Raw genomic sequence first — 12,436 nt, forward strand, 5'->3', positions numbered from 1 at the left:
CCCCCCCCCCCCGCTCAGCTCTGGCACTGCCCCCGCGGGCGCTGCGGGGGGGGAACACCGGGAGCGCTCCGGAGCACCGCCCCCCTCACCCCCCCCGCCCCCCCCCCCCCGCGCTGACTCCGCGTTCCGGGCGGCGCGGGCTCCAGGCCGGGATTTGGGCGCTCCCCGCCGCCGCCCTCCCCTCGCCCCCCCGCCCCTCCTCCCCCCCTCCCTCTCTCCCTCCCTCCCCCTCCCTCCCGGCTCCGAACTCCAGCCCCTCTCTCTCTCTCTATCAGCCGCTCACTCTGTCTCAATATGTCTCAAGATGGCGGCCAATGTGGGATCGATGTTTCAATATTGGAAGCGCTTTGATTTACAGCAGCTGCAGGTCAGGCTCCCCCGCTCGCCGCACCGGCCGGGCCGCGCCGCCGGACCCCCCCCCCACTCCCCTTCTCCGCCTTCCCTCGGGCCCGGCCTCCCCCCCCTCCTCCTCCCGCCGCCGGCCCCGCCGCCTGCAGGGAACCCCCGCTCCTCCCGGCCGCGCCGCGCCGCTCCCTCCGCCCCCCCCGCACCGATCGGCGCCCCCATCGGACATCGATCCCCTTTGTTCAATTCATCGATCGGCCCAAGATGGCGCCGGAGCCGGCTCTGCCGTGCCGGGGCCGCCGCCGCTTCTCCCCGCTCCGTCCCGGGGCTGCGCTCCGCCGCTCCCGAACCGCGCGGGGCCGCGCGCCGCCTCCGCCGCTCCGAGCGCTCTCCTTCCCCTCGTCCTCCCCCCCCCATCCCCCTCCGTCCCTCCCGCGGCGGCCGGGGAAAGTTTCCCGAGTGCCGGGACTTTGTGTGCGCGGGGGCGCGGGGCGGCGGGGGCCGGGGGGGCGCTGTAACGCCGGACGCGGCCCCGGGGTGACGGCCCCGGGAGGGGGGGACCCTCCGCGCGGCGCCGGGAGGGGGGTGGGGGGGCGGCACCGGGGGCCCCGCGGGAGACGGCGGCGGGAGGGAGCGCTGCCGCCGTATTGTTTGCGCGGAGGCTGCGCGACTTGGCTGAACTTTCCCCGCTCGGAGGGGCGCGCGGCGGTTACCGAGCGGAGAGGGGAGCGGGTGGGAAGAGGAGGGGTCGCGTCGGGATGCGTTTGGCCGAGGGCTGCGCGGCGGTGCGGGGGGGGGGAGAAGCGCTGCGCGGCGGCGGAACCGCGCGGGACCCGAAGGGCAGCGCCGCACGGGCGGATCCGGGCCGCGCTCCGCCGCGCGTTACCCGCGGTGTCACCGGACCCTGCGGTGCGGTGATGGACCGCTCTGTTCTGAGTCAAGGAATGGGGGGGGGGTACAAAACAAAACAAAAAAGCAAAAGCGACCAAGCGGGCTCTTATCGGGGTTGGATTGGTGTGCGCGCTGTAAAACCTGTTGTGGAGCGTCGCGCTGTGACGCCAGCGCTGGGCTCTTTGCGGCCCTGTACCGCTCACAGAGCCCCGCAGTGACCGGGGAGCACCTCTCATCCCGACGCGGGGCGGTTCGTTTGTCTCAGATGAGCCGCTGTTTGTTTTTTATTATCCACCCGTCCGCGTAAAGGGCAGCGCAGTGTCGTCCCCCCCCCCAACCGCTTGCAGGTGGAGCGGCAGTGTGAGGTTGGGTCTGACAGAGCTGTGTGTGCCCCCCCCCCCTCACCCCCCCATTCGTTTACAGTGATGTATTTGAAGTGCAATGACAGCAAGCTACAGCTCCTTTCCCTGACATCTCTTTGCCCTGCTCCAGGCAGGGTCACGCCGTGCACAAGTTGGGTTCAGGACTGGACTGCGTGCCAGTGGGATGAGAGATGTGCAATGGCAGCTTGCAGTCAGTGCCAGCTCTTCCTTTCAGACTGTCCCTAAAACGCGCGGCCCTGGGTGCTGTTCTAATAGGGGTCAGCTGTATTTCCTAAAGAGGTAACGAAATCAGCATGACATCACTTCAGCGTGAGTTTGCCACGTGGTGGAAGAAGGTCCCACGTCGGGTAACTCGTGGTGAAGGTGTGCACGGACCGCAGTGGTGGTAGATGTGGATCCCATCCCTGGAGCAGCGCTGCCGCCCTCAGCTCCTGCATCTCCTGCTGGGAGGCACCGCCATGGGTCCCTACAGCTCCACGGCCGTGGGTCTGCTGCCGCTTACCAACACCTTCCCACAAACACCCCTCTGCTGGTGAGCAGGGAAACCAGTGCTGCGCTAGTGGGGCAGCGTGGGTCCCGAGCGTGTCTGTGTCAGAGGAAGCAGCAGGTCCAGATGTGTCTCTACAGCCGGCGTGGCTCCAGCCTGCCCTCAGCCCCGAGCTGAGGCCGTGGGATGGCTGGGGGGGTTAGAACTGCTTGATGGAGAGGCCAAAGGAATGGAGTGTTGAGGTGTGCTGGAAATAAGCACCATTCCCAAAATCTCACGGTTGCTTTTTGGGCAGGTGTGTACCAGTTTGAGTGCAGCAAGTGGCAGCGTGTGATCGGAGCAGCACGGCCGCTGCGGGGCTGGAATGTCAGCCTGGGTCTGGCTCGTGCTTTTCTGTATTCGTTTTTGTAAGTGTCGTCCTATTGCTGCACGGTGTCCGATGGACGCTGGGGTGGGGTATCGGTTCCCGCTCCGCTGTGACTAATTGCTTAAAGTCAACCGTTGATCTTTCTGTAACATGACAAAATTTGTACAGACTCTGGAAAAAAAGAAGTAGCAGCGAGTAGCGCTTAAATACTGAAGCTATTCAATTATTTAATTAGAAACAGGTGGAGCTCTTGGCATCCGCTCTTGGATCCGATCGCAGCAGAGCAGGGGCTGATCTGCTCTGAGTGAAGGAGTTAACGTGCTTCATCACAAGTGGAATTAGCGTCTCGGCGTTAATTTCGTTTGCCTGTACTGCTCTCTGTAGACTTTTAGTTTCTGTTCTGAAGGCAGACGTGTTTCAGGCAGCGTGCTCTCACACCGTGGCTGGGTTCTGTGCTGCTGCTCCGGGCTGTGGCAGCGGTTGGGGAAGTTTGGGGTGAAGATTGTGCCTGTCTGTATCCAACAGCAGCAAATAAGCGATGGGCGAGAAGTCCGACGTGCCACTGAGCAGTTATTTGTTATTTGCAAGTCAATCTGTAATGCAAAAGACGGATGGAGAAAGATGCGCGATCCCAAGGTTCAGTTTGATCATCCCGAGCTGGAAATGAAGGCTCAGGAGATCTGGCAGTGTGTGCTGGAGCTTGGGGCCCTCCCAGGGCAGCGGGTGCTGTGTTCCCGTGCACACAGCCAGGCTGCCGGTCCGTGCGGTGTTCTGCTCTCACCTTGTTGCTGTGCCTGGCGGTGTCCTGTGTGCGGAGCATTGGGATGTGATGTGTGCTGGAGTCCCTGTGCAATGTGGTGTTCCTACACAGCCCGGAGGGATGGGGGGCAGTGGGAATGGCACGGCTGCAGAAGGCAGTGCCCCCGTGCCGGGAAGGGGTTGGGGCTCTGATGTGCATGGTGAATTTCTCAGGAAAGGTGGGAGAAAATAGGGTGTCGTGCTGAGGAAGTGTCCTTACGGTGGTGAAGGTAAGGCTTCCTCGTGTTGTGGAAGCCGTTCTCAGCTTGTCCGTGTTTTCCCTGCCCTGACAAGGCAAATACATCTGTCACTTGTGCTTTTCCTGTTAATTATCGTGGTAAAGCACAGCAAGCGGTGGCGCTTGGGTTGTGAAGAACCTCGACATCCAAACAGGTGACGGAGAGTGTGTGCAGATCAAAGTCCCTACCAAAGGTCAGCACGAAGCGTGCAGACGTTGGGCGCAGGCTGTGGGATGTGCAGCTTCTCTCAGACGGCGCTGCGTTGCTGCGCTGGGGAAGCAGCAGGCAGCCACGGGTTCGTGCTGGATCCACTGCTGTCTGCGGCTGCTGCAGCTCATGCAGTGCTTCGGTCCCTCTGTGCTCAGAGCTGTGTATCTCCACGTGAATTTCTGTATCTCTGGGAGCTGGCAGTGCCCCGTGGCTCCGTGCTGCAGCAGCCCCTGCCGTGCAGATGGACGGACGCTGTCTGAACTGCTGGCCGGGCTCGCATGCTGCCCTGCCCCGCAGTGATGGAGTGCCTGCAGATGGGGCTCAGGGTGCTCGTCCGTCCCCAGGTGGGTTTGTGGCTCTGCGGGGCTCTGCTCTGGGGGGGCAGAGGTGAGGGCTGACCTCACTCAGGAGCGTGGAGTGGATAAACAGAGGTCTGTAAGCCGCCTGACTTGGATGCTTTGCATTCCCACTTGTTGCCGTGCCCCTGGCTGGGAGCTTTTAGGGCCCATGAGGATGGAGCTCTCCGAGGCTCTTGCAGCTCAACTCATCAGTGCAGGTCCTGCTCCTGTCCTCCGTGTGTGCTCTCTCCCTAGTGAATCAGCACGCTTGGAGTTAGAGCGTCTGCAGGTGCTGGCACGGGGCTTCTGTGAGCTGCAGGAGGATTTGGGTTAAGTGTTGGTAAACAGAGGGAGCGATGCTGTGATGGAGATCTCCCATCCAGCTGTGGTCAGCTGAGCTCAGAGCCACCCGAGCATGGAGGTGAGGCCCAGATGCAGTCTGATTCCTGGTAACCCCCGTGCTGCGGGGTCCCCAGGGGTTCCTCCTGTGTTTCTTTCTGTGTAATCCCGGTCCCTGCTGGTGCCTGTGTTGTGGGGGTCTCCCCTGGCTGGGGACTGGTGGCTTCAGCCTGTGGCTCTTGAAGAGAAGCTGTAGGGATGCAAAAATAAAAACAAGTGGAGTCTGGGGAAAGGATGCTGCTTGGAGCTGGAAGGGACAGAGGGAAAAGGGGAAAGAGTTCAGGAGTGAGCCTAAAACCAGGGCTTGGAGGTCAAACTTTGGTTATAGTGCAGTGAGGAGGAGAGCCCATTTCTGCAGATACTAGTAGTGCAGCTGGAGGAGATGGAGCTGCTCCCAGCGAGTCCGCGCACTGTGCACCCCGGTGCTGTCAGAGCACAGCCGGGGTCCTCCTGCCTCTGTACTGAGCTCGTGGGGTGGCTGGGGAGAGCTGTGCCCAAGGTGCAGCAGTCCATGCTGCCCGGTGACTGCAGAGTTCCTGTTTGATGGCTCTTCAACTGCTACACCATATTTTCAATGTTAGGAGTAGCAGTATTCTCAGTGTTCTGATTTAAAAAGTGAATTGATGGCTTGTAACTTGTGAATCTTCATTTTAAGATAAACAGAACCTAAGGAAGTATAGATGCATCTCAGATACAGGAAGATCATTCTTTTCATGACCATTTCATGGCTCACTCCTACAGAAGTGGAGCTGTCAGACTGAGGCGTAGTGCTGCAGGTGATGGGCTGCAGAAGTTGGATGGGATTTGTCCTGCTGCCACAATCCCGTAGCTCCCCTGGGGCTGTGGGGTGTGTGGGGTCCATCCCCTACTTCATGGAAAGCAGAGGGGCTTATTGAGGTAGATGTGAATGGAGAACTGAGCTGTGTCCTAAGCAAATACTGTTGGTGATTGGGACCTAACTGATCAAGTTTCCCTTCAGATTTCTCTGTCCATTAAAGGCTGCTTAAAACCCTCACTGTATGGGGCTAGTGGTGTGTTAATTCTATACCCGTGGGTTTGTGGGTGCATCGTTAAAGCTGCCCACATCAGTGGGGCAGTCAGTGTAGGCAGGGCTGCTCAGGGAAATCGGTTCCACTCCGAGTGCTGATGTTCTGTGTTCACACAGCTGCACGTGGTGTGGTACCCCCAAACTTTTCCCTGCAGTGCCTGTATCCCAGCTCAGGGTTTGCAGCCCGGGTGTTGATAGCCTCCTGCTGGGGCCGCCGGTCGTGATTCAGACATCTCCTGTGCCATCAGAGCTATCGATGGCAGCTCACTTCCCACGTGTTGGCTGCCTGGAGAGCCCTGGGGCGGGGGCACCGGTCCCTATGCACAGCTCGGGGAGCTTTGCAAAGTCAATGGGCTCCGTGGGGGCAGATCCCCCCCCTCCCAATCTCACCCCTCCTGCCATGCCCAGCGCCTTCTCAGGCTCTTCCCCCATCTCCCATTTCCAGTCAGCTCCCCTCTGTTTCTCGTTGTTCTGTGGATGTCAACTATAAATGTCGTCGGAGTCGATCAATAAAATTTATACTTGGCGTTTTGTCTGCAATTATTTTTCATTTTATTTTTATTGGATATTTACACGTTTTATTGCGGATGCACGTCAAAGTAAATTTATGTCGCGTTATCACTTAAAGATGTTTGCTTCGTTTTCAGACATAAATAAAATGTTCCCTTTGTCTATGATCTGAAATACGAGCGCGTTAATTTGGTCAGCAAACTGCGCATCTATTTTTGTGTCGCAACTTTTGTGTGCGCGTGTTAATATTGATAGTGCCGGAATAACTCAGGCTCGGTATGTCTGGTATGAGCATCGCTGCTTTGCTAATACTAATTGTGGAGATGGGATAATATTAAACATTTAGAAAGCAGGAGCCAGCAGTCTGGCAATTGATTTGCGGGGAGACCTCTGTGCAGAGTTACTTACAGAACTGTAACCTTAGTTTCTGTACCTGAGAGCAAGAACTGTTTGCATTTTAAAAAAAGTAAATAAATAGATGTTCTGAGGACAGAGATTCCCCTTCCCTTCCCTTCCCTTCCCTTCCCTTCCCTTCCCTTCCCTTCCCTTCCCTTCCCTTCCCTTCCCTTCCCTTCCCTTCCCTTCCCTTCCCTTCCCTTCCCTTCCCTTCCCTTCCCTTCCCTTCCCTTCCCTTCCCTTCCCTTCCCTTCCCTTCCCTTCCCTTCCCTTCCCTTCCCTTCCCTTCCCTTCCCTTCCCTTCCCTTCCCTTCCCTTCCCTTCCCTTCCCTTCCCTTCCCTTCCCTTCCCTTCCCTTCCCTTCCCTTCCCTTCCCCTCCCCTCCCCTCCCTGTAGGGTGACCTGGGAGGCTGCTTCCATGCAGCGCAGGCCTGGGGGGGATGGACAATGAAACAAGAACTTTTTTGTCCTTGGGTTGTTATGGTAAATACAGCAGAAGTGATTAAAACTGCACAGACAGTGCTGCAATCAGCTTGTTTAGGGCAATAAATTAAAATCCATTTGCATCTGAGATATCCTGGCACATCCCGAGCACAGATCGTCCTTTACTGTGCCACATCGTACACGAGGCGAAGGAAAACTTGATTAATGTCACTATCTGGGATTTTCTGTCCTGTAAATAGGACTTGAGGTCTAAAATTGGAACGGTGAAAACCTACTTTCAATAGGATTAAAAGAAGAACTTAGTAGTTCGGGTTGTTTCCACAGTCATGGGAAGCGGTCGGCGGGGCAGTCCAGTCCGTGCTGTGCCAACGTCCCCGTGGCTGCGGGGCCTCGATGCGCTGAGCTGCTGGGAGGCATTGCTGCCCAGGTGGGGGAGGCACTGCAGACCGTGTGGCGTGGAGCAGTGGCTGTGTGCACTGCTCGTGGTTTCCCACCCGCACTCAGGTCTCGTGGCAGGAAGGCAGCGGGTGCGCCTGGGTAGGAAAAGAACGCGCCGACTTGGGTTGTTTTAGGCCGCGCGTTGCTCTTTATCTCATTTGCTTCAAGGTACGTCGTGGCAAAGTGAAGTCATACATCACGCCGTTTTTACGCCCTATTTATTTGCTATAATCATTTTTTCCGACAAATTGCGAAGTTAATTTGGGCGCTGGGAAGCGGCGGTGCTGCAGTGAGCAGCGAGCGCTCGGCAGCATCCCCTTTGTGCGGCTCCTTGATTGTCAGCTCTTCATTACAAATTTACTTTCTAAATGCTGACTTAAGGCCTGACATGTTGTTTGTTTCGCTGTCAGTTACACTCGTTGGGAGACCTAATAAAAGCCTCTCAGATCTTTTATTGAATTAGGCCATCCTTTGCCACCCCGGTGACAGCAGTGAGACAGGTGGAGCGCCGCATCCATCCGCGTTGCTCTGGAGCCCTTCTTAGGGCATCTCCTGATACTCTGTGCCACAGTAGTGAGGTCTCTGCTCAAAGGTCGCTGCGATGTTTTAATTGGGTTTTTCAGCTGCGAGGAATATGAAGACACGGCGTTATTAATAGAGCGCCTTTGATCTGGGAGGATTGCTGTGTGCCACATGCGGGGATGGTTCGTGCTGCTGTTGTTGGGCGCTGGGTTTGGCTGTGGTAAGGCGTCCAAGGCAGAGCTCCGTTTCCCAGAGCACCCCCAGGATGTGGGGTTGGGCTGTGCTTCCATCGCAGCTGCCGCGAGATCTCCCGCGCGTCGTTTCGGTTTTGTTTTCCATCTGAAATCCTTGGCAGAGGTCACGGGCAGCGCGCAATTAGGGAAATGCTCGGGCGACCTCGTTAGTGTATTTCTGTGGAGTTCCTGTGCTTTACAGTTCTCGCTGCTTTACGCAGATGGTTATTGCTGGTTTCCATCTGTTCGTCGAGCAGAAGTAAGGATGGAGGGCAGCAGCCGCGCTGGGTTTTTATCCAGCACTTTTAGTTTTACCTCTTTGCCCACGTCAGGTTTATCTGCTGGGTGTGGACAGCAGTGCTTCTGAGGGGAAGAAATCAAACTGGGAACCTGTCTGAGCAAATGGGCCGCGATGGCACCTTCCTGTGTGTCCCAGACTGCTGTCTGAGCATCCCTCAGTACGTGGCATGGTGCTGTGGCTCCGTGGCTGGCATGGGCCGTGCCAGGGGAGCTGCTCCCAGGGCACTCCGCGGGGCACAGGACTCTCCCTTCAGTCCTCAGCCTCCTTTGCCAGTTGCTCAGCCAGATGTCCTCGGTACTTTGTGCTGGAAGATGTTAAGTAATTAGATCATTCAGATTCTGGTTAAACATAATTAGAGCCCTGTGTAAACTGAGCGAAGCTGACAGGTTTTATAGGTTGGTCATAGCAAAAATATCAGATGATATAGTTCAGCATTAATACAAAAAGATTTTAGCCTCCCTGCCCTCAAATAAAGAGGCGTTTAGTCTCTGGATTTAATCCTCAATTAGAACTACAGTTTATGGAACTTGCTAAAAATGCTTTCAGGACCTTGGAAGTCTCATTCAAAACTACTCCCAAGCAGCGTTTGCCAGTTAAAATTTCCTTCTGTGCTCTTGATTTGGAAGTTGAAAACCTCCTGAGCTCTTGGTGCATTCGGTCAAATGAAAAGATAGGGAAAAGATAACAGCATCCCACCCCAGGTCTTCTTGTTGTTGTCACTCAGACCAGCAGGTTGGTCGGTCATGGTGATGCTCGTGGGCTCGAGGAGGTGCCCCCCACCCGTGGGTGATCCCGTGCATTGGGATATTGCTGCTTTTGCAGCACTTTGAAGCCAATTCCCAGTTATTTCTCTCTCACTGTACAGATACAGCACGTTATTTTGTTGTTTGTTTGCTGGCAAGCGAAACATATTTTCTGAAGGAAAGTGTTAACAGATAGGCTGATAAAATGTCTGTCTTCCAAAAACTGTCTGAAGACAAATTGAGTGTTTGTCTGCACGTGGTGTTCACACTGTTGTTGTATGAGCTACCGAACAAATTAACAAGATGATTCTTGTCTCTTCTGGGAGGTAAACTTTCTTTCTAGCTGCTGTAGGAGTCCGAAGCTGTGAACTCTGGGAGCTGCTCGGTGCCGCTTTGCCATAGCTAATAGAAAAAAAATTCAGGTGCAGAACGTTCACAGGAAAGTGGGCTTAGTTAAGAGGAAAGATCGGAAGGAAGAAAACAGCAGTTATTCCCGGGTAACGCTGCGTGGTGAAGTTGTGCAGGTTGGTGTGGAAGGCAGTGCCCCATGGAGCAGCTGCACGCACAGCTCCCCGTGTCCCCCGCAGCCTCTGCCCGCTCAGTTCTGTCACTCCTGCGATGCTCCGAGCCTTGCTGTCCTGGCTGGAATCTCGAGCCTGTTTCCAAGCTTGTATTTCTCACTTGGCAGCGCACGATGCGGCTGGTGGCAATCTGCCGGATCCCTTTTTTGTCAAACATCGGAGTTGGTGTCTGACACTGAATCCGGGAATAAGCAGCGAGAGCGAAACGCGGAACCGAGATACGTGCTGGGTGCTTCTGTGCTGGGATTGCTTGGGATTGGTGTTCAGTTCTTGCAGTGATAGAATAGCAAAGATTTGGGTTTTTTTTTTCCCTTTGGGTTTTCAGTTATTAGCACGACCTGCAAGTGGAAAATTTTCAGCTGCCTTTTCAGATCAGGTAGTGTATGCTTGCAGGGGGAAAGCTCAGTTTGAGGAAAATCCCCTAAAGTTATAAGGAAACAAAACAATTTTACCAAGCTGTGTGTGTGTATACATGCGTGTGTGTGTGTTTGTGTCAACACACAAGCTCACACAGGCACAATCTCCTTCCTGGATCGGCTCCCACCATGCAAAATACAAACCTGAAAGTGCTATAATTGATTATGTGCAATAGGAGACAAACAGCCGTGATTTTGGGAGAGGGCAGGGTGTGGTCCAGATCTGGCAAAACATTTAAGAGCAGAACATTATTTTTTCAAAGGCAGGGAAACTTTAAAACATTGGTCCAAGAGTTAAGACTGGTTGGGAGAAGGAAGAGAGCACAGCAAAGTGAGACGTGCTCTTTGTAGGGGGAGGCGTTGGGGGAGGAATTGGGAAGAAAGAACACGCAAGTTTAGGTTAGTACATGTTCGTGTTCTTCTGGTTTTTTAACTTCATTTGTTTCCCTGGCAGATGTCCCATGGCTTTGAGGCCTTTGTCTGTGTGAGAGAGAGAACATGAAGGAGGGCTTGGCAGGGCACTTCGGGGTTGTGTGGAATAGCTGGTAGTCATATTTATAGTCAGTGTTGTCTCTTGGCATACGCCGGTTTGATAACCAGCAATTGTTCTATAAAGTTATGTGTTGCATTGGCAAGGAAGCTTTCCCTGAGTTTCCTCCAGCGTTTTGTAGGTAGATTTCACATTCAAGTTCTTGATAAGTCCAGGGCAGGACTCGTCAAAGAGCAGTACACAGTACCCAGCACTGTCCTTGGAGCTCCCCCAACATCACCTTTCCTCTTTCAACCATATTCATAGTCTGAGATGCTCCACGTCACCCTGTATGCACTGAAAAGAAGTGGTAGCTTATAGCAATCTAAAACAGATGTAGCAATCCTTGGTGTGCATGTGCTGCGGCCTCCATTGAGGGCTCGTGGTTCAGCTGCAGCACTGCCCCTTGAACACTTAACCCAGCATTGCTTTGACTTGCTCAGGTTGGTGGTGGATTGGTGCTGCAGGGAGGAGGAGCAGTGCTGGGCTGCTGTGTGGCTTTCAGCCTTCTGGTGGCCTTTTGCTTTTTCCATGTCTGTGCCTCTAAATGGATTTATAACAATGCAGCTTTATGCCTTTAAAACACCTGCTGTAATTGCTTAGAAATATACTCCATGTCAGCCTTTATTGCTTACTGTGATTATGCTTCTGGTAACCATCCTTTTTGGCAGACTCATAAAATAAGTTTCTCATAATAGGATTCCTAACAGACTTAAACATTATGCATAGCTTAAAGTGCAAATAGGTTTTATTGGGGAAAGGAAGAACTGCTGTTCTTTGATACCTTTCATTTGAGGCTTCAGCAGGTGCTCTGCTTTCAGTGTGTGCTGAAGCTGTACCCACTACCTTGAGGAGAGGATCGTGGGGGCCCTGTTCTTTGCATGGCAGGTTTGTAGTGGAGAAGAATGTGCAGACAAGTTCTTGAACTTCTAGTCCTGTTCTGTAGCAGTTAGCATAGTTGATGTATAAGCTGTACAAAAGGGTGGAAAAGTGCTGCCTAACGTTGCTGGTTTAACACCTCAGTGCTCTGTGAATACTGATCAATTCCTGGCTTCAGAGGTTTGTGCCTTCAGTTTGGGGATGACCTTGTGCTCCCTGCTGAAGCGGAGCGTCCTGCGAAGCTGTGTGTGGGATGTGATGGATGAGCTGTTCATACATTGGTCGTGGCTGTGACTTACATTTGGTGATCCTACACACGGGAAACATCAAGGATGTGACAATGAAGGTAAAGAAGATAGCAGAGAACTGAGGCTGTTGGGCATCAAGTTGTAGTACCCAGACCTTGAGATCTTCGGGCAGTGTGACTGAGCTGGACGTCAGCCGGCTGGGAAGGTCAGGCTTAACCCTGCAGATCAAATCAGTATTAGTTCCCATAAACTGCTCTGAAGGATTGCAGGAGTGAGGGGGTGTTATTTATCATCACTTTTTAGCTAAGGAGTTCCACCCATGCAAAAATCTTTGCGCTAAGAGAATGAGACTTTTTGGTAGGCGGGTTGTTCTCAACATCTTGAGTAGAGGAAAAGGTGGTGAATAGCTATTTTGGGGCTCTTTTAAAGTAAGAAAATAAAATCTCTGGGGTTAGTCAGTGTTCTTCACATCAGCACCTTTATCCTCAAGGATATTTTGGTATTTTTACCTTTGAAATTTAGGCTAGACTTCAAAGGATAGATGGAATTTCCCGGGTGAAGCAGAGTGCTGTGCAGTGGCTGAGCTGGGGGGGACGAGGGAACAGCGCAGGCAGCTCAGCCCCTCACACCAGGCAGGGAGCTCACAAGGAACCTGTGCCCCCCATCACACTGACATGGGGCCTCAGACCAT

General features: G+C 54.1%; 1 protein-coding gene across 6 annotated transcripts in view; it reads left to right on the forward strand.

The window, feature by feature from the left end:
- The first annotated feature begins 283 nt into the window (after nt 1-283).
- Nucleotides 284-12,436, forward strand: part of CUX1 (cut like homeobox 1) — a 231,469-nt gene continuing 219,316 nt past the window's right edge. For all 6 annotated transcript variants that reach the window (XM_065731733.1, XM_065731728.1, XM_065731729.1 and 3 more), the window contains exon 1: nt 284-367. In XM_065731733.1, coding sequence (XP_065587805.1) covers nt 305-367 — 63 coding nt within the window. In that variant the 5' untranslated portion in view covers nt 284-304. The remainder of the gene's footprint in view (nt 368-12,436) is intronic.

This window comes from Cyrtonyx montezumae, unplaced genomic scaffold (genome assembly GCF_038088225.1).
Source record: "Cyrtonyx montezumae isolate F1298 unplaced genomic scaffold, pur_monq_1.0 scaffold_15, whole genome shotgun sequence".
Classification (NCBI taxonomy): Eukaryota; Metazoa; Chordata; class Aves; order Galliformes; family Odontophoridae; genus Cyrtonyx; species Cyrtonyx montezumae.